We start from the raw sequence: 21,230 nt of genomic DNA on the forward strand, positions 1-21,230 counted from the left end.
TACGCAGAATATTATAGTGGTTAATATTTAAAAATAATCCCTTTTCTGGTTTTCAGATAACACATAGAAATGAATTTCAACATGCAAATTTGAAACCAAATATAAAAATCTAAGTGGGGCTCTACTATACTGGGCCATGGCTTTTTTTAATATAAAAAAATACTAGGCGGTACACCTTTGAACTGTCATGTGATGGGGTGGGGGGATGGGACAGATGTTCATTTTTAATTAAAAGTGGAAAACTTAGCATTGATTAAGTCAAGCAGAGTATAGACATGCACTGTGCAAGCTTCCCCCACAGAGCTCTGCCAATGCACCTTGCTCCTGACCTGCAACACTCCCTGCTATTCCAGTGCTGGACCTACTGGGCAGAGAGAGAATCACATCAATTCTTCAGTGAGGGGACAATGGTTTCATGACGAGAACCAGTTAGGACAAGTATCACTCAAAATTGCTGCACTTGTGACCATAATGTTTGCAATTTGTTCTCTAGATAGTTCAATTAGTAGTAAGCCTGAAAAACTATCATTCAGATGCATCTTGAATAGCTACGCAAGTAGCTGTTCCAGAAAATTAGAAGCTTATACAGATACCGTAATTTGCTAAAAGCCAACATTTTTTCAATGTTGAAGGGTCCATTATGCTAGCAGAGCGGGTGGAAATTTTTCTTTCACACAAGATAGCCTGTGAAAGCTCTTATCCCATATAATTTATTCATAGATTATTATTTTTAAATGGACAGAAGCCATCTGTCCCAAACACCAGGAACTTTGAGAAATCAAAGGAAAATCTGACTCTGATAGCTTTAGTAAACCCTTTATTGCTAGAAAGTTTGGGTGCCTGATCTTTCTGAAGGAATATTTTGAAAGGATTTGGGAAGAAATATATTGGCTACACTCAAAATCTGCAATTATAAGGAATGGCAATTTTTAGGCGGTTACATGACGACCAGTTCCTGTTCTGCATTATTCTCTATGCAGGAAGCTGTCCTATCTTGTCAACTTGGGGCAGGGGCGGTAGGGGAGAGGGGAGAGAAAGAGAGAAACTGGGTATAGAAACAAAACTTACCTTGGAGCCACGTTCATTAAAGATTATCTCTACATCAAGGATTTTGCCAAATTGCTGTAAAGACAGAAGAGAAGATTTACCCCTTGTCAGCTACTGCATTTATCCTCCTTTCTAAGAAAATCTTCATTTCACTAGCAAACTTTCCTTTCATAATATGCAGTTAAGAATGCTCAGTTGTTGAATTTCTTCTGGTTGTCAGCTTTTATTTAAACCCTATTCAGGAACCACCCAGAAGCATGTTGGCAAGAAGGGGGGGGGGGGAGAGAGGACAGAGATGCATGACCATACTATCCTAGGGTCTTTCGTGAGGAAGGGCAGACTATAAATTAATTGGATGGATGGATAAAAGCTGTATCCATCCCCAGCCAGATCGCCTTTCACTGTGAGGAAAAGCTTATAGGAGTTTCTAAGCACATTCAGCTAAATGCACATGATCAGTAACACTGCATTATCGGGGTTCCCGATTGAGAGGAGGATTCCAGGCTTGTTCACTTGAACACACTAAGAATTAGATCTCTCCTTTCAACACGGGAAAAGTGTGAAGCAGGGCACAGGTGGGTAAGATGTGGGTGGGGGCTGCTGGTTCACTCTGCCCCCTCCTCACTTTTAAGCCCACATACTTTGAGGCAAAAGCTTGAGTAGGACTTTAGCTGAAGCTGCTGACTACTTAATATGCCCTGAGTTAGTTGCAAGAGCAGAGGTCTATAAAAGCAATCTCAATTCACATTCCAGGTTAAGATATTGCAGAGCCAGGTTCAGTTTGTCACTGCAAAACCAGCGAGTGTTCCGGTAAATTAAAGATGAATGGATTTATTGTGGCATATGCTTTTGTGGACTAGAGTGCAACGGGCAACAAAGCACTGTGGTGTGGAGTGCTCTTATTCCAGTCACTCTAGCCCTCCCCCTCCATGATACTCCATTGCATTCTGCCACCCACAGGTTTTCTGTTTTTCCGCCCCAGCAGTTAGTCAGCAAGCCAGGGTCACAGAGCATGCTCGGTCCTCATTATGCTGTTTTGGAATCTGCCCCCCCCCCAGCTTTATGGATATTTTACTCTGATATATATATTTTTGGCGGGGCAAGGCGGGGGGGGGGTACTCCTGCAAACCTTACAGTTCCCAGAGTCAACTGATACTGGCTTCTTCCACATGGGTGGTACTGCTTTAACATGCGCAGAGAACAAGTGGAGGCATGCAACACCACATGGGTGGGAATGTTTCAAAGCTTTTGCTTCTGGGGCAAGAGAGTGAAGGAACAGGTGGCTGCTGTTGGGTGGTGAGAGTGTGAGGGGACCTATGTCTCTCTTCCTGCATCCTCCTTTTCCAGCTACCCCACTCCAGAAATTTTAGGCTGGCTAGCTTAGCATCAGTTCTAGGAAAACTGGTGGAAAGCACTGTTAGAGACAGAACTACAATGCGTATAGAAGGACAAGTCTCCAGGGCTCTTCCCTGAAGGAGGCTTGGAGGATGATGTCAAGAAAGAGGGCCTTTTTAGTTGTGGTTCTCTTTGTCTGTGGAATGCTCTCCTAATGAATTCTGATTGGTACCTTTGCTGACATCTTTGCAGTGATAGCTAAAAACTTACCTTTCCCCTGAGGCTTTCTGATAAACTAAGATGATGGTGGGTTTTTTGCTGTCAGTATGCTGCCAAAGCTTCCTGTGGCTATTACGGAGAATATTGTTTTGAATTTTTTTATGAATTGTGTGTGTGTTTTTTAAATGAATGTATTGATAGTATAAAGTAGTTATGTTTACATTAAGTATGTTGCAGCTTGCCTGGAGACCTTATGACAGGGTTCACCAAACTTTATGGACCAGGACACATTTTGGATTTTGAAAGAGCACTGTGAGCATGTCACAAACTGGCTGCCACAGCAGGCATGACGTAACATAAAACTAGAGAGACAATCACCCTTGGCATCCTTATGCTTACCATGGGAAGTCAGCTATGTCCTGCTAGTCTATCAACTCCCTTCCATCTGACACACTGACATGTAGCTCAGTGGCAGAACACCTACTTGGCAGGCTTTGGTTTAATCCCTGGCATCTCCATACAGGGCTGGGAATGTCTCTGGCCTGAAACCCTGAAATAGGCAGTGCGCATACCCAATGGCATGACTCCCTATAAGGCAGTTTCCTATGTGCCTATATCCTTAGGCTTTGTATGGGTTTTTCAGAGCCAACCCAATTCCATTAGCTTTATGTTTTCCTCAGGCTTCTCCCCCGTTCCTTTCCCTCCGGTTTTTCATTTCTGTTCCATTCCATGCTTTGCACCATTTCTTCAGTCACCCTGCTCCTTTTTTACCCTTCCTTTTAGCTTCCCTACCTCATGGGACCTCTTTCCTGTGAGCTTTCCAGCCTCCTTATTTGCCTTTCTCTAGCCATATATAAGGGAACTTTTAATTCAACTTAAGTTGAATTCTACCACTAACAAGTTCCCTCAGCTGAAGGAGTGTTGATGAACTTTCTAATCATCACATTAAGCTGAACCAATGGAGGCCAGATGCTTCATTTGCCCTGTAGTAACCCACACAGTAATGCACTAAGAAACTCTCTCTTAGTGCATTGCAGTATGGGTTACTACAGGGCAAATGAATGCTATGGTAGTAGCCCCCTTGGCATTCATAAGTTCTTGCACTACTTCCAGATGCTGGTGTGGCTCTGCCATTTTTAAATTGCTTCTCCATTAAACTCAACCCTATGTGCTATTTCTTGTACTCAAACAAGCCACACTTCCTATACTCCCCCTTAAACCCCCAACAGGCATTAAAAACCGGGTTGTCCCTTTAACATATGTAAGGACACTGCAGATATAGCTCCATCTTGACAGTGCAATTCTATAGATGTCTACTCAGAAGTAAATCCCACTGAGTAATTGTAGGCCTCGTTTCTTATCCAAAGGGGATATGAGCATATGGTGCTTCATTAAGCATAATGATTTCAGAACTGACTGACTCAAAATGTATGAGTCATAGCCACACACAAAAATTAAATAAAAAGAGGTCACCGTTGCCTGTCTTATAAGCTTTATATCTCTCTCCACCCCCAAACTCCCTGTCCATCTGAATGTAACTATTACCGGCTTGTTGTCAACTCTTCTAAATTTTACAGTAAACAACATGACTTTCCCTAGAGGCATTGAACTAACTAGGCCAGCAGTATTCACTGTTTGGACAGTGCTGAATTAAGACATTGAACTCATACAGTAAGAAAGTAGTAGCTAGATAGTTCAGTCCCCTGATCCCCCCATGGGGGGTGTCCCTATGCCTTTAATACTAATACAAGGGCTAGTTGCTGTCTTGCCAGCTTAAAGCAGGACCCCAACAGCTAGCCCCATAAAGTGGGTTTAATATGTTGTCCTTAGAGCTGGGAACTATGTTTCGAAGGAGACCATTCAGCTGCAATTTGGCAACAACAAAAACAAAAGAAATTTACCCATTCATCACTTCAGCAATTCAATAATAATTACAATGGAGCAAATTTTGAATGCAACTATTTTCAGCTCCACATCTGAATCATTATAATCTTCAGATTAATAAGTGTACTCCTTAGATGACCCTGGTGGTCCCTTCCAACTCGACAATTCTCTGATTCTCTCATTCATTTGAGGCAGAGTTTACTGTTTCCTCTACAATAGACCAGTCCACACAGGAAGGCAAGGTACGATTGGAAGTTTTACAAATAACTGAGATGACACACAGCCTGTAAATACTGAAGTAGTCTCAAGTGTGTGAAAACAGCTTACAATTCTTGCTAGCTTCCAAGTCAAATAAATGGTATATTTCCAAAGGTAAGGTAAGTAAGTCGTAGAAAGGATCCTAGCTTGTTTTATTAGACACTGGGTTGTATTTTCACAAGCTTTCTCAAAAACAAATCTTGTCTGTATATCTTGTCAACAAACATCATTAAGCCTTAGGGCTCTGAACACCTGGGACCAGAATTTTAAGAGCATCCTAGGGTGGATTACATTAAATCAGGGCAATTAAGTCAATGATTTAAATACATAAGAGTACAGAAGTCAGATTTAAATGACTGAATTGAATCAATTTACCAATTTTTAAATTCATATATTTCTTGAACAAGCATATGTACTAATTGGTTCATATATTGACTGAACGTATCAGCTTGCAAATAAATACAAATTTTACACTACCTAGGATGAGCATATTCCCAAACCTTTGGTCATGCAACCCACATTTTGTGCTACAGAATTTATAAATGCCAACAGACAGATGAATACAGTGGTACCTTGGGTTAAGTACTTAATTCGTTCCGGAGGTCTGTTCTTAACCTGAAACTGTTCTTAACCTGAAGCACCACTTTAGCTAATGGGACCTCCTGATGCTGCCGCACTGCTCGAGCATGATTTCTGTTCTCATCCTGAAGCAAAGTTTTTAACCCGAGGTACTATTTCTGGGTTAGCGAGTCTTTAACCTGAAGCATATGTAACCTGAAGCGTATGTAACCCGAGGTACCACAATACATGTGAAATCAAGTGTTTCTGTTTGACTATGTGCATATGCAAAGATACTAAGCAACAGAACTTATCTGAAATAATACCCTAAATTTTCCAAAAACAAGGACTGATACTTAATGGGTAGAACAGTGTTGCTTCATGCGATGAATAATAAATTTGCAAGCAATTTGATCAAGAATCTAAATAAAATAGTCATAGTTTGCATAATAATAATAATAATAATAATAATAATAATAATAATAATATAATTTACTTTGCCTTTAAAAAAATCAAAAGGTATTATTGCTCCCGGGTAATTGTTTTGAATAAAAAAGCAAGCATTAATGTGATGCTTGCATTTCTTTTCAGTAAGGCTTTCAACCTGAAGTTTTAGATATTGTGGCTGCCTTTAGTGAGTGGGATGTGTTAAGACTGCCTTTTTGTATGTGAATGTTTTTAGCTTTCATTTTGTTTTAGTTTTTTATTGGTTTTGTTTGTACGGTTGATTTGAGTTTACTTTTCATAAAAAGTGACTAATAAGTTCAATAAACAATGAAGTTGATGGTGATGATTACTTGTTTGACAGTTACCTCCTGCTCTTTCAAGAACAATTTTACTCTATCTAGAACAACAATTCCTGAACACAAGAACCACTCACCAACACTGCCTCCATCTTACAATGGTTTAGTCTATTAGCCCTCATTGAACTCAATCCTGCCTCCAGGCTTTGATCCGGCATTTGATTCAAACAGTATGGAGCATACTGATGACACTGTGCTCCAAATCCTTAGATGGCCACTTTCAACAGCTTCATATACAGATGTTAACCTCAACGGGAGACAAGAGGGAATCCTGCAGGACCTCACAGCTCAAGAGCCAAAGACTGAGCAGAAGTCCGCTTATGCCATTCCCTTGTAGCATCCCTGCAGGTATGAGGGGAACCACTGTAACACTGTACATCTGGCTCCCAAGCCACAAAGCAGCTCCTGGAAGATACCAACAATCAAGAGTACCAAATAGTCTGTACTGATGATGGTGAGAACTCCCTGCAAAGGTGAGGGCCCAGCTAGAATGGCTTCACAGTTATGGAATTAAGGGATTCTTAAATGCTCTAGGGGATTTTCCAGTCAACATGGCTGGGGCTCCCATCAAGGCGCTAGTTTCAGTATGCAATAGCAAGATAGAAAGGACCATATAATTCCTAGGTGTGCTTTTCAGCATTGTAGAGACTAACTGGCCCCTTGCTTTTCTGAGGAGCTTTGCTCAATGAAACAAGCCCAGTGATAACTAGAGTATAGGTAGTGTGCAAGTCCCATAGTGAATTCGACTGAACACAGGTGGGAGCACATAATTGTGGCTACTGTGTGCACACGGTGGCAAAGAAGTCCTCCTTTACCACAACTAATTGTGACTTCTGGCCTACAGTCAGGAACATCTGAGACTTTAGAAATCAGCTGTGGAAAATTTGCAGAGCACTTTGAGATCAGCCATCATTGTCAGTCCTGATGGTCTTTTTTAGACTGCATGACAACGTAAATTGATGCTTTATGCTCCAGGGTAAAGCTGACCTCCAGGCTGTTGCTGGATCCTTCAGGGACTTTTTCACTCCTCCCACGTAATAATATTCTCTCATGGCCCATTTTCCTGCTAACTACACAGTTTCTCTCTGTTCATGTATTTTTGGAAAATTCACTTGAGGCAAAGGCCTTAAGTCTTTCATAGATGACATTGAAACAATCGAACCTGACACTGGGAAAGGCTGGGAGGTGGGATATTGCAGAAGCTGCAATCATAGGTCCCCTACAGGATAAAGGGCTCGTTTAATATGATTCACCCAAGGGAAAGCTCTCTTACTGCAGTAGCAGTAGTAATAAGAACACCACAACTAGGGTTAATATTTCACTGTCCCATTTTATAGTTCCAGACTGATTTTACGTTGTTTGGAAATGCTGTACGAGCAGGAAATCAGAACTGAATTTCTGATTGCTTCCCTGCTCCAAGTGTAGAGCCTACCCCAAGCTTCAAAATGGCACATGTTCATGCATGTGTGCCTAAGAAGTAAAAAAAGCAGTTTTAACAGGCTCTATCCCTGTGGCTGAAGTCCGAGCCAGGAAAACCAAAGCTTCCAATTAAGTAAAAGGAAAGATGAAACCCACAGGCACCACAGTTCATGTGCACTTCCTCTTTTACTTTTATGCCACTGGAATAACCTTCCAGACAAAACATTTACCCTAAGTAGAATGACGGTAAATGGTAACCAGTAATTTGGTGGAGACGGGAATTGCAAAACATTTTTCTAGTCTAATGTAATCTGGCATTGCTCGGGCGTTGGTTTAGGACTTTCCTCCCACCTGTGAATGCTAAAGGTAATGTGCTACCTTATGGCTCCATGAAACATGCACATATTTATCAGAAGAATTTCAGGTGATGGCTAGGATAGACAGAGAATATTAAATTAATGAATTTCATTCCCTCTCTTTACCAATATACGATCATTGTTTTCAGGCTGAGAGGGAGTAAGGATGCACTGGGACTCATCCTTAAGCTACAACCAATAGGCACAAAGAAATCCCAGAGGTATCACTATTGCAAAAAAAAAAAAAAGCAGGGTCTTGTCCTTGAGCCCTGACCAATTAGGCGAGCAGGGAACTGGGAGGCAATTAAGACAAACTGTAAGGGTGCCACATACCCAATGTGATGGGTGGGGGAATAAGTAACTTTGTCAGGCCAAGAGTGAAATGTCTCCCCAACATTACTGCATTAAAAGACCCCAACCTCAAACCTATGTCCCCTGGTATCAAAAATTTGGAAAACGTGGCAGATAATTTTTGCTTTCTGAATTCTGGGGAATTTAAAAGATTGTCTACATTCTTTCAGTTGTATTTCCTTAAAGTGGGGGTGGGGTGGGGGTGGTAGAAGTGTGACCTCTATGCCTGCTACAATATTTCACATGAAATTGTTCACATAAATTAAATAGTTCTGAGCCTAAGGATCTGGCAACTGAGTGGGGAGAGCTGCATATAATATGAATAGGGGAGGTTTGTTTATCTGCCTTCCTTGGGGAAATCTCCTAATTCTGATATCGTTTCATTAGAGTCAAGAAAATTATATTGTCATACTCCTCCACCCCAAAGGACTGTAAAGCTCAATACACATTTAGCAGTGCAATGTTGTGTTTGGTCATCTAAGCAGAAAGTGAAGACTTGAATGAAGGATACATAGAAATCAGAACTGTAAACACTTCCAAAAGCAGCCCTTCACTTGTGAATGCACTACAGTGGTACCTCGGGTTACATACGCTTCAGGTTACATACGCTTCAGGTTACAGACTCCGCTAACCCAAACATATTACCTCAGGTAAAGAACCTTGCTTCAGGATGAGAACAGAAATCATGCTCCAGCGGTGCAGCAGCAGCAGGAGGCCCCATTAGCTAAAGTGGTGCTTCAGGTTAAGAACAGTTTCAGGTTAAGAACGGACCTCCAGAACAAATTAAGTACTTAACCCGAGGTACCACTGTAACTCTTGGGACAGCCTAAAGAATATGTCATGCTTGAAATGCTAGCCCTAAAGTCAGATAAAGACTATATTCTGCCCATGCCTTATAGGAATATGAATTTACAGTGACTATTGGTAACACACAAGGCAGCCCCAAGACATATATTCACAATAATATATTGAAATGTCAATCATGAATATAAGGCATAACTCATTTCTGCTGTAGGTCAAAAAACCTAGACAAAAATATAAAAGTTTAGGCTTATCAGCCTTAGCAGCCCAAAATATGTTCTGAGAAGGCAAACTATTATCTTCCAGATCCTGAGAAGTAGGAACCAGTGTTAGAAACTGAGATATGAAAGCTAGGAGCTAAATGGCACCTTAAACCCAAGTTATGGGCTATGCGGCTTCTTTTATAAAGCTGAAAATGAATGATCTGCAGCTAAAATATTATGTTCATTTTTCACATGGTCTAGTCCTTCCCCTGCCCACCCCCCTAATATTCTTATGAGGGTCTTTTCTCCAGCCCTAAGAGAGTAGCTAGAAGTGGGGAGGCAGAAAAATGTCCTCCTTTCCTTCCATTCTGTAGTTTTAATCTGAAATTTTAGGCGCTGCTTGTGCTAATCAAAGTCCCTGTCACAAAATGCGCTTAGAACAACGGGAGCTTCGAACACTGCTAGGAACTGAGGATAGACCAGAGCACTATGCCCAACTCATGAACTTCTCTACCAACAGTGACCCCCTAGATGTTGTAAACAGAATGCTAATCTAAACTGATTACTCCTCTGACCCAACTTGGTTCAGCTTCATCATGGGTGTGTCATCATATCTGTCTGTTATACGGAATTTGTAGACAGAAGCAGCAGCAGCAATTTTCTCCAGAGACACCCTTTTCTGGGACTTTACTGTTGTAACTCCTCACTACAGCGGTACCTTGGGTTACAAACGCTTAGGGTTACAAACACTTCGGGTGACCAACTCTGCTAACCCGGAAGGAATACCTCAGGTTGAGATCTTTGCCCCAGGATGAGAACTAAAATCGCATGGTGGCAGCGGGAGGCCCCATTAGCAAAAGAACGGTTTTGGGTTAAGAACGGACCTCCAGAACAAATTAAGTTTGTAACCCAAGGTACCACTGTACTGTACAGTGAGCAACATTCTTGTGTAGTGGTTAGTGGCAGACTAGGACTGGGAAACCCAGGTTCAAAGTTTGGCTAAGCTGTGAAGCTCAGTGGGTGACCCTGAGCTAATCATTCTCTCTTATCTTACACTCTCAGCCTTTGGTGAGCAACTTGATCTACTGTATTTTAGAAATTCAGTATTTTCCAACAGCATTTTAGAAATCCAAGTGTATGACATTCAAAGATTTGTTCTCCGCCCCACCCACCCCCTTTGACACGGCACGTATTTCCACATGTTTAGAAATTCAATTCTGAACAATATTTTCTTCCTGCTTGCTAAAGACAAAAGCCATCAGGTTCAGGTTGGGAGTGTAAAACAGACATGCTAGCAGCCTGAAAGCCCACAATCCCAAAGCCAAAAGATTGAAACTAGGGTATACTCTTTTTAATTGGATCTTAAGGAGGAACGTCATTTTCAGGAAATGTATGTGTCCTTCAGAAGGAAAACATTAACTCCCAGTTACATATTCACACCACCTGGATCCTCCTTGTTTGATTTCAAAGAACCGGATCCAGACCCCTGAGGGAACTGCACTATGCCAACTGAACACACCTGAGGCACAGGTGTACTTAATTCTTCTCTGTTAGACTGCGGTGACTTTGAGGGGGGGAAACTGCAGTCCCGAGGCACCCCCCACCCAAACAGGGTGGGGCCTCGTGAGAATATATTATGTTTTAAATTGTTACTCATTTTAAACCTTCCGGGGGGGGGGGGTGAGAGAAAGAGATACAGGCCTATGGTTCCTTAAAGGACATATTAACATACCCCAAACATCTGCCGGAGATCAGGATCCCGAAAGCGGAAGGGAATGTTGGAGACATGCAGCCGCTTTGGAGTAGATTTGCTCTCGGTACTCTCGTTGCTTTGTGTCTGTGACGGCTGGCCATCCGTCTGTGCCCCTCCTTCTGTCTGCTGCAATTAATTAAAAAACAAAAATAAAAAGTGGAGAAGAAATCACAAAAATCCAGCCAAGATTCATCCGTTTATCAGTTCATGTCTCAGTTATTTATGCCACCTTCCTTGACCTAGTATCTGAGCACCTTTAAAGTAAGTTTGATAATAACAGCAAAGTTTAACAAGCAATCCTTTGTTCATGCAATGGTTGAGAGAAGAACAAAAACAGTAAGAGAATCTCCACAGAGCAGGTTATTGGGAGATCAGTTGCATCAGTGTAATTTGGATGTGGACTGAAACAGATACAGATAAAGCAGAGCAAATGACTGTGCCAATACATTTACTGCAGAAGTAGATACCTTTAAATTTTTTTAGACCGGACCTTTCTTGAGGCACTACTTTCAACCTGTGGCATTTTTTATATATGGATCTAATGTTGCACCCATATTAGACATGTCCTGCTTTCTTACCTTTAAAATCCTCTTGGCGTGCTTCCACTAGCATTTAGCTTTCAACATGTCAACATTTCAAGTTTATAATTACAGCAAACAGAATCAACAGTACACAGCACTTATACAGCACTTTAACATAGTCAAAGCATTTTACATATTGTTTTTTTCCAACAACCCTGTTAGGTAGGTCAGTATTATTCCCAAACTGCAGGTGGTGGCATTCAAGCTGAGAAAGTGTGGCTTGCCTAAGTGAGTGTAAGGCAGAGGTGAGATTCTAGCTGTGGTGCTCTGATTTGTAACACTCTCTTGATCACTATGCCATTCTAGCTTTAAATAGTTCAAGTTTATTTTACCATCATCTCACAACTAACGGCTATATAGGGCCTGGTGTACCTTCCTTCTATGAAATGTGAGTTTTTTGTGCATGCCACCCGTGGGTCCATTATTTTTTTTAACCCCATAGAGCGGTTGTTGCTGGCATTACTGCATCAGTTTGCTACCCCACTGCTCCTGAGACTGCGTGCAACTGCTGCCAGACGTAAAGAAGCCATGAGGGCCGCTAGCAGTAATACATCCTACTTCTCCTTTTCACTGGCTGTGCTTCTCTTGATACCAGTGCTGCCTTAATGGACAGTAAAAGACCTTTTATACAGGAACTACAGCTTTACAGCCTAGCAAGTGGGTTTGTGAGGTGCCCTGCTTCCAACATCTGGTGGCAAATTATTCTCATCAACAACTACTTCCACTGTCTCTCTTCCCAATCAAATCTTTTGTTGCCCTCTCGACATTTATACTGATTCCCCCAAAGGAGACTGTAACTCTTATAAGATGCCAAATTTTCGTTTCTTAAATGAACCTTACATGGTGATGGAAGCCAAGCCACATTTATATACAGCCACATTTATATGGGGAAAAAGAAAGTGCACTGTCTTTGAATTTTGTGGTTTTACATATGAAGACATAATAACAATCATTTGTTCCTTAGCAGGTCTTCAAATTAGGTAAATACAACCTCATAATGAACAACGCATGACATATTACACTATCTCAGGATGTATTTAACAGAAATAAAGCCAAAATGGAAAAGCCATGTGTGAAAAACTAAGTACACCTTATGATTCAATAGCTTGTAGAACCACCTTTAGTAGCAATAACTTGAAATAATTGTTTTATGTAGGACTTTATCAGTCTCTCACATCGTTGTGGAGGAATTTTGGCCCATTGTTCTTTACAACGTTGCTTCAGTTCTTTGAGGTTTGCTGGCATCTGTTTATGAACAGCTCTCTTAAGGTCCCACACAGCATTTCAATTGGGTTGAGGTCTGAACTTTGACTGGGCCATTGCAACACCTTGATTCTGTTTGTTTTCAGCCATTCTGCAGTAGATTTGCTGGTGTGCTTGGGATCCTTGTCCTATTGCATGACCCAATTTCGGCCAAGCTTTAGCTGTCGGGCCAATGGCCTCACATTTGACTCTAGAATACTTTGGTATACAGAGAAGTTCATGGTCGACTCAATGACTGCAAGGTTCCCAGGTCCTGTGGCTGCAAAACAAGCCCAAATCATCACCCTTCCACCACCATGCTTCACAATTGGTATGAGGTGATTGTGCTGATATTCTGTTTGGTTTTTGCCAAACGTGGTGCTGTGCATTATGGCCAAACACCTTCACTTTGGTCTTCTCTGTCTAAAGGACATTGTTACAGAAGTCTTGTGGTTTGCTGATAGGCAACTTTGCAAACCTAACTCACACTGCCATGTTCTTTTTAGAGAGAAGACGCTTTCTCCTGGCAAACCTTTCAAACAAACCATACTTGTTCATCCGCGACTGGACCTAATGGTCAGGGGTACCTTTACCTTTACACTTGCTGATGATCAATTAAGCAAGGGCATTTGATTAGCAGCACCTATCTGCTACTTAATTCCTATGGAAGCAGGAAGGGTGTACTTAGTTTTTCACACATGATTTCTCCAATTTGGCTTTATTTCTGTTAAATAAATCATGAGACAGTGTAATATGTTATGTGTTGTTGTTCATCTTAAATTGTATTTACCTAATTTGAGGACCTGCTAAGGAACCGATGATTGTTACTATGTCTTCATATGTAAAACCACAAAATTCAAAGAGAGTGCACTTTCGTTTTCCCATGACTGTAAGATCCTGTTAAAATTGGGTGTAGGATACAATTATTATGAGGGTACAAAGGACCACGTTGCTCTATGCCAAGTGCTATAAGTCATGAAAGCCGACATTTCACTGAACAGCAGCAAGTTCACCTGAAGTGCAGACAACCCTTTAGTTATTAGCAGGATTTCATAACGTAAATTAGTTCTCCATCCTGCTTCTCCTTCTCTGTTACCAATAAGGCTGCAATGAAGAACAGTGTCTTGCTCATGTTCGTAAACAACATAACAATCCAGTTTCGTAGGGCAGCGTCTCAGATAACCATCAGAATACCTCACTTGAAGTGCAGCTTTTGGCTTATGTTTACTTCTAAGGTGTTTTACTTACTTTAAAATCCACCGAGAACAAAAGATCCATTGTGTGCCATGCTCTTTTGCATGTACCGTCTCTAAACTTATTGTGCATTACAGATGACACTGGGACCTAAACATGGTGAAAGGCTCTAAACATTGAAAGAGACAGAAAGCCTTATTTAATCTTTGTTTGAATCCTTCCTGCAGGAGATTTTGTGTAAACCTTATTATGACATGGTTAACCTGCACCATTAGGGAACCCAGTTTTGGTGAGGTCTGAAAAAACGTGTTCGCTGACTGATGTGTTCTGGCAGGAGCAAAGCGAAATCAATAATAATCTAATCAGTTTTTACCGCAGTTACAGCTAAGGAAAGCACAATGAAATACTTGCTGGTTTGCAGGTGACTTAATACTTCATGCCTGGTTCTTCTTGTTTACAACACAGGCTAACTCCCCTTCATCATTAGAAGCATGAAAGGTTATTTTGTATGTTTTGATATGCTTCCAATTATTTTAATAGACAATTATGTTAATGTGGGGGTGGGGTGGTATTCAACTAAGTTTTACTCAGAACAGACCTCCCATGTTCATTAATTTCAATGGGTCTACTGTGGGTAAAATTTAGTTGAATATCAACCAATATATTCCAAGAAATTTGCATGCTTAGCTATGCACTTTTTAAAAAAGTAAGTTTAAAACCATAAAAAAATTATCTTCAAGAAGAGCTGCTGGTTCTTTGTGGATTTAGTAAAACAGGTTTCAAAGTCCCTGGCTGAACTACGAAGCCCACTGGATGGCCTCTGGTTTTTCAGCATCTTACAGCCTAAGGCTGTAAAGGAAAGAAAGGGTGGATAGTGCACATTTAAGTCAGAATTCCTTGAAAGAAGGGCTGGATGGCCATCTGTCAGGGATGCTTTTGTTGTGATTCCTGCATTGTAGGGGGTTGGACTAGATCACCCTTGGGTGCCTTCCAACTCTACAATTCTATAAAATGCGACAAGTACGAAAATCCAACATTTATCACCATCTATTGCAGTGCCAACATCTACTTTTAAGAATCTAGTATGAAAGGGTACATTATCAGAACCCAGCAACTTAAATTATGTTCTCCAAAATATTAAAATGATGCTTTCATGTGACTTAACTGAAGCTAGATAATAAGGACTATAGAATTCCCAAAAGAGGTGAAATAGGTCCCTCAGCCACTCTTAAAAGCAGCACCACTAGGCTCTATTTGTCAGCTGCTACTCTTTCTCTCTCATTCTTTTCCAGATATGACCTTGGACTTGTGTATAAGCTTTTCAGGACAAACAAAAGCATATTAGCAGCAAACATTCACAAGGCAACGTGCTGAGCAAAGCAAGAGCAGCTTTCAGCTTTGCTTCAATCAGGCAATGAATGCAACATAAACTCCATCTGAGCATCTGCACTCACACAATGCAAAACAAGACACCAAACAGCTGGGATAAACTAATTTCATTCAACCAAGAATCAATTTCAACCAGCCCCAAATATCAAATACACACATGAGTTTCCTGACAAAGGTACACCTGATCACATCACAAGTATACTATTTACAGTGGCTTCCAATTCCCTCCTCTCTACACTGACAAAATTATCTCCAAACAAATGCATGGCGCACCCTGAGGGGAGAATCAATGCAGCTGGCTTGTGATTAAATCACACTAGGCTGTTTGGCAGTTTTATTTTTGACTTCGTCAGAGTCCTCTACTCCCCAGGGTAAAACTGTCCAAGGAGGAGGACAGAATGCATGACATCACATCTATCATCTGTGCAGACAACCACTAGGAAATAGTCTCCCTAAACAACCCTTGGATATCATTTCTTCCCCCATGGTCCAAGGGGTCTCTCTCTTTAAAGTGCTTTTTTTTTTTTGCACTCTGGAGCACGGCTAATGCAAATTTCCAAATTCTGAGCAGCTTACAGCAGATGGTGAAATTGGCAAGTTGACACAGCCTTCCAGATGGCCACAGACATACGGCCCATCATTCCGGCTCCTGGTTACAAAGGGTGCAGACAGAATGAGGAAACTGGGAACATGGCTGAACTGGTGGTTCTCAGTGTAACAGGGCTCCCATGGGTGGTGTGAATAGTTGGCGGGGATGTCCCTGCTCCTCCCAAACCTCTCCCAGTGGATGCCTATACTGGGTCTGGCAGCAGGACCCTATTCACTCCATAAGCTTAAAAGGTGAAGTGCATAAAATTATGTATTGTGTGTGACGAAAGTGGATAGGGAGGTGCGCTATTGTTCTCTCTCTCTCTCATAACCCTAGAACCCAATATCATCCAATGAAGCTGAAATGTGTGAGATTCAGGACAGACAGAAAAGAGAGAAAGAGTGCTTCTTCACACGCTGCAGTGTTAAACTGCAGAATTTGCTATTACAATTTGCAGTGATGACACCAACTAAACTGACTTCAAAAAAGGGAACTGGACAGATTCCTGAAAGATATGGTTGTCCATGGTAAACCACTGAGCCTCTTGGGCTTGCTGATCGGGAGGTTGGCGGTTTGAATCCCCACAACGGGGTGAGCTCCCATTGCTCTGTCCCAGCTTCTGCCAACCTAGCAGTTCGAAAGCACCCTAGTGCAAGTAGATAAATAGGCACCACTGTGGCAGGAAGGTAAACTGTGTTTCCGTGCGCTCTGGCACTCGTCACGGTGTTCTGATGCACCAGAAGTGGTTTAGTTATGCTGGCCACATGATCCAGAAAGCTGTCTGTGGACAAACGCCGACTCCCTTGTTCTGAAAGTGAGATGAGCGCGGCAACCCCATAATCACCTTTGGCTAGACTTAACCGTCCAGGGGTCCTTTACCTTTACCTTACTAGCCATAATGGCTATATATTACCTTGAGTACCAGACACAGTATGCCTCTAAATAGCGGTGCTGGGGAACATGAGTGGGAGAATGCTATTGCACTCCTCAGCAGCTTGTGGGCTTCTCCTATCCATCCGGTTGGCCACTGTGGGAACAGAATGAGGACTATTTGGGTCTTCTTATGCTCTCTTCCTCACTCCTTGTCTTGTTAGCGTGAGGAGTAAATGGAGCAATCAATGTTTAATCCCTTGGGGAAAATTTTGCATCCCTAAACCCCATAACAATCTTGTGGGTGTATACTGCCATATTTCTTTTCGGTGCTCCTAATCAGAGGCAGCGAGGACAAAGGATTCACTTCTGTGGCTGCACCAGGTTGTGGCACTCCCTGCCTCAAGATATTTGTGTGGTTTCTTCCTTGATGTCTTTCTGGCATCACTTTAAGACACCTATTCCGGAACAAGTTAAATTTGTCTATTAACTATTCATTTTATCTGCTGTCCTATCCCAAATTCTTTTTAGTAATTAAACAAAAAATTTACTATCATCATCATCTTGCTTTTAAATGCCCTGGCTTGGATTGTTAGCTGTCTAAAGCACATTTCAAAAGCCGAAAGGTAGGATAATTTTTTTCCTTCAATAAACAAATGAACAAATAAGGCTCTGTTCTGTCTTAATCAACAAGCTGTGATTTTGACTGAGGAAGGCTAATTACAAAAGGATTTGAGAATCCCTGCTCTAAACAGCCTGACCTAATCTTGATATAACATTTATACAGAAGAAGCCAACCAGTTCTGTTGGAATAACTTCTAAAGACTGCATACCAATGGAAATATAAGACTACGTAGAAGCTAAAATTTGTGCCCCAATTAATGTTGTGCTGCATATTGAAGAAAGCCAAGGTCTCAAATATGAGGAATGTGGGATGCCTCCCTTTTCCAGATTTCCAGTGCACATTTCACTCCTCAGAGCATGACAGACTTCTGAAAGGTACATTTAACTTCAGACTTCCACAGAGATTAAAATATCACATTAGAGCTGCCAGAATACACCTTACTCTTTATGAGGTCATTAAAACTATAATAAAACACCGATTACCACAAATTAAGTTTTTTATAAAAATTGACTTCTGCCTCTCAGTTTTTAATTTCACTTTAAGTGATTGTTCACTAGACAGATGATGAATATAATAGACCCAGCCTTCTGATCTATTTTGAAGACAGCTAACACAGTGGCCTGGCAGGAGAAACCACCTCAAGTGTAGCTGATTAATGTATATACTTTAGAAAACAACTAATCTTCCACTAAGAAGTTTCGGCTCCTTCAGGCAAGCTCTCTGTCAGTGCCTCATTATAAGATACAGCTTTTTCTTTTCTCAAGGTTGCATATGGCTAGTCAGACTCTGCGATGAAATTAATCTCTTCAGAATATATCTGGGGGGAAACCACTCACTAAATATTCTGCATTCTGCTTGCAATATTTAGATTTATTTTTTCCCCCAGAATTCAGGCTACTTTGGCAAACTGCTGGATGGCAGATATGAGATGAGACAGTATGAGAGAACAAAAACCAGGAACCTTTTGAGGTAGAAGGGGGAAATGGATCAGACTTAAGTCTCATGTAGACTGACACTGGCAAGTATACAGGCAGGGCTGAGGAAAAAACACTGTCTGAAAATGTGGGGAGACACAGCCAGTCCATGTAGAGCCCATCGCTGCTCACTGTCCTCTTCATCATGAGGTAGTGAAGGTGGTTATCTTTCTCCCCCCAGAAAAACAGAATGGAAGCAGGAAGTCAAAAGACTCATTCCCAGTTCCATTTTTGACTACTTTTCAAGGCTCAGATCTGTACCTGAACTGCAGGACCAAAAAAAATATATAAAAAAATGATTTGCCCAGAGGATAGGGTGGGAAATGGGGTGATCTGGGGGGCTGGAGTGAGAGTGAGCTAGTGAGACAAGGGACACACATGCACTCACAAGCTGGATCCAGTAAAATGGATAGTCTTGAAATTCTTCCCCCCCCCCCCAAGGTTTCTCGCCACCACATCATTGGTCACCTGGTCAACAGCTATGTTATGTGATTCACTGGTGATTTTGTCATAATCCTACATAAAAATAATGAACATCCTAAAGGATCCATGCCTTGGATTAATGTTTTTGTGTTGCTGACAAGCACCAAATTTATGGTTTTTACAGTGCAGTCCGTCAGTGTACTCTTTTAATTTGATTGTGTCTGGTGGGACCCCATGTAAAATAAAACACATTCAGGAAAGCCATGGAATTGCAGTGTTGGAAGGGATCCAATGGTCATCTAGTCCAACCCCCTGCAATGCAGGAATCACAGCTAAAGAATCCCTGATAGATCCAACCTCTGTTTAAAAACCTTCACTGAAGGACACTCCACCACCTCCTGAGATAGTCTGTTAGAAATTTCTTTCTGGTGTTTAGTCAGAATCTCCCTTGTCATTTGCCTCCATTGGTTTAGGTCCTACCCTCTGGAATGCAAGGAAGACCTAGAATCATAGAATTGTAGAGTTGGAAGGGACTACAAGGGTCATCCAGGGATCACGCCTAAAGCCAAAATTGCATAGAGACAAAACACATCGAAGTCAATGACAGATGGGATTGTCAAAGTCCTTTTTCCAGGAAATCTGCCCCTTTCTGCTCTCTTTTTAATTATTATTTTTTTGCCAAGTATATAAAGCTGAAAGCACACAAGTTAAATGTGCATAAGTTGTAAGCACACTGTACATCTATATCTACACACACACACACACACACACAAACAAGAGGATAGGAGCAGCAAGATGGTAAGCAAGAGAGTGGGGAAGGAAAAACCAAAATGGTGGCAGGAGCATATAAAGAAAAATGAAGAAAAGAAAAATGAATAGCTAAAAGTAACAATAAAGAATGGGAAAAACCACAGAAAAAATGAAAAAACGGGAGGAACAGGAATCAAACACAGACGCGTGCTTGCTTTCTTGAAGGCAGGACAGACTGAGATGACATCGTGCATCCTGGGAGTCACCTACTTCCCAAGACATTGTGCCTGCCTCTGGCCAGTTGGTGGGCCCTAAAGCCCAGTCCAACAGCCTCACTCACACTGCACAAGATAAAAGAGAGCTCCCTAATTTTTTTAAAGAGAAAGACAGAAAGAGAGGAAGGAAGAAAGGAAGGAAGGTCCCTAAAACTCACTGTGGAGAAAAACTACAGAGAGCCTTTGCTGAGATACTGCTAATGTAGTGGCCAGATTAAGAAAACTGAATGGGAAGGTGACTGCTTATCATAGCATGCAAAGATGAATCAAAAGTTATTTTGCAGATTCCAAATGTTCGACTAGATTGTGGCCATGAACAAGAATTTGGAAAGCGGCTGTGAGCATGTGCAAAGTGCTTTTGCCTCACTACTTGCTGTTGCTCATTGGAGGAAGGGCTCTGAAGTCAGAGACAATGATTTCCACTTAAGCTTGAGTCCCAGAACCTCTCAATTAATTAAGCAATGCCTATAGGAAAGGCTGTGTTATGTGAATGAGGAGGGGAGCAACAATGCATTAAATCATTGCACCGGAAATGCAAACAAAAGTGTTTGCATTTTTGGAGCAATCAATACCCCCTGTACCTTGTACAAATTGTCACACATTTACTACTTTTCTCTCCTTGATACTTTATGAATAACCGCCTACAGAAAATATGGGTGCAGGAGTCAGAATGTTTGGGAGTTAATCACATCTAACTGAAGAAGAACAGATGGCGTTTGCCAACAGCTGTATCTTGCTCCAATCAAATTCCAGTGTGTTCTGTTGTTATGAGTGCTGCTTCACACATTACAAAGTTCTTAGCACAGGCACAACATAGCATGGAAACCGGAAAGAACTGAAGAAATCAGATGAAGAGAGGCAAAGCAAGTTAAGTTCACCGTAGCCTGGAGGCCCAGTTTGAAATGTCATTGCAGATCACCAATTAAATTTGGCGTATCAAGTCTACTCCCCCTTGGATAATACCCCTATACATCATGATTCCTTCATATGATTTGGCATGACCATTATTTATTAGTCAGAGCATCTAGGACTAAAATATTGTGCAGCCTGAAGCTCAGGAATGAGATGGGCGATCTGAAGATAGGGCAGAGTATACATTTCCCTCACTTAATTTTATTGTGTTACTGTTCTTTGCTTTAAGAAGACAAAGCTTCCTGGAAGAGCAACTGATTCATTCTGAAAAGCGATGACTAAAACACAGATGACAGAATTAGATGAGATGTTTTCTGGACATCCATACAATTCATAATCCTAAGAAACCTCCAGGAATCTATTTCAAACATTGTCATCTATACCTTAGCTACTGCCAGTTCTTGCACTTATGGGATCAT

The 21,230-nt window shown here is 41.4% G+C and overlaps 1 protein-coding gene across 29 annotated transcripts in view; it reads right to left on the minus strand.

The window, feature by feature from the left end:
• The window catches only part of RBFOX2 (RNA binding fox-1 homolog 2), a 174,653-nt gene that overhangs the window by 40,606 nt on the left and 112,817 nt on the right, over window positions 1-21,230 (minus strand). For 22 of the 29 annotated variants that reach the window (XR_014555635.1, XR_014555636.1, XR_014555637.1 and 19 more), the window contains 2 exons: window positions 10,967-11,113; window positions 1,069-1,122 (listed from right to left, as the gene is read on the minus strand). Coding sequence is in view for 25 of the 29 variants with exons in the window: in XM_083700712.1 (XP_083556838.1) it covers window positions 1,069-1,122; window positions 10,967-11,113 (201 nt within the window). In the remaining 4 variants the exon portion in view is untranslated. The remainder of the gene's footprint in view (window positions 1-1,068; window positions 1,123-10,966; window positions 11,114-21,230) is intronic. The other 7 variants (XM_083700690.1, XM_083700709.1, XM_083700692.1 and 4 more) reach the window with 1 other exon arrangement.

This window comes from Podarcis gaigeae (assembly GCF_964106915.1).
Source record: "Podarcis gaigeae genome assembly, chromosome: 10".
NCBI lineage: Eukaryota > Metazoa > Chordata > Lepidosauria > Squamata > Lacertidae > Podarcis > Podarcis gaigeae.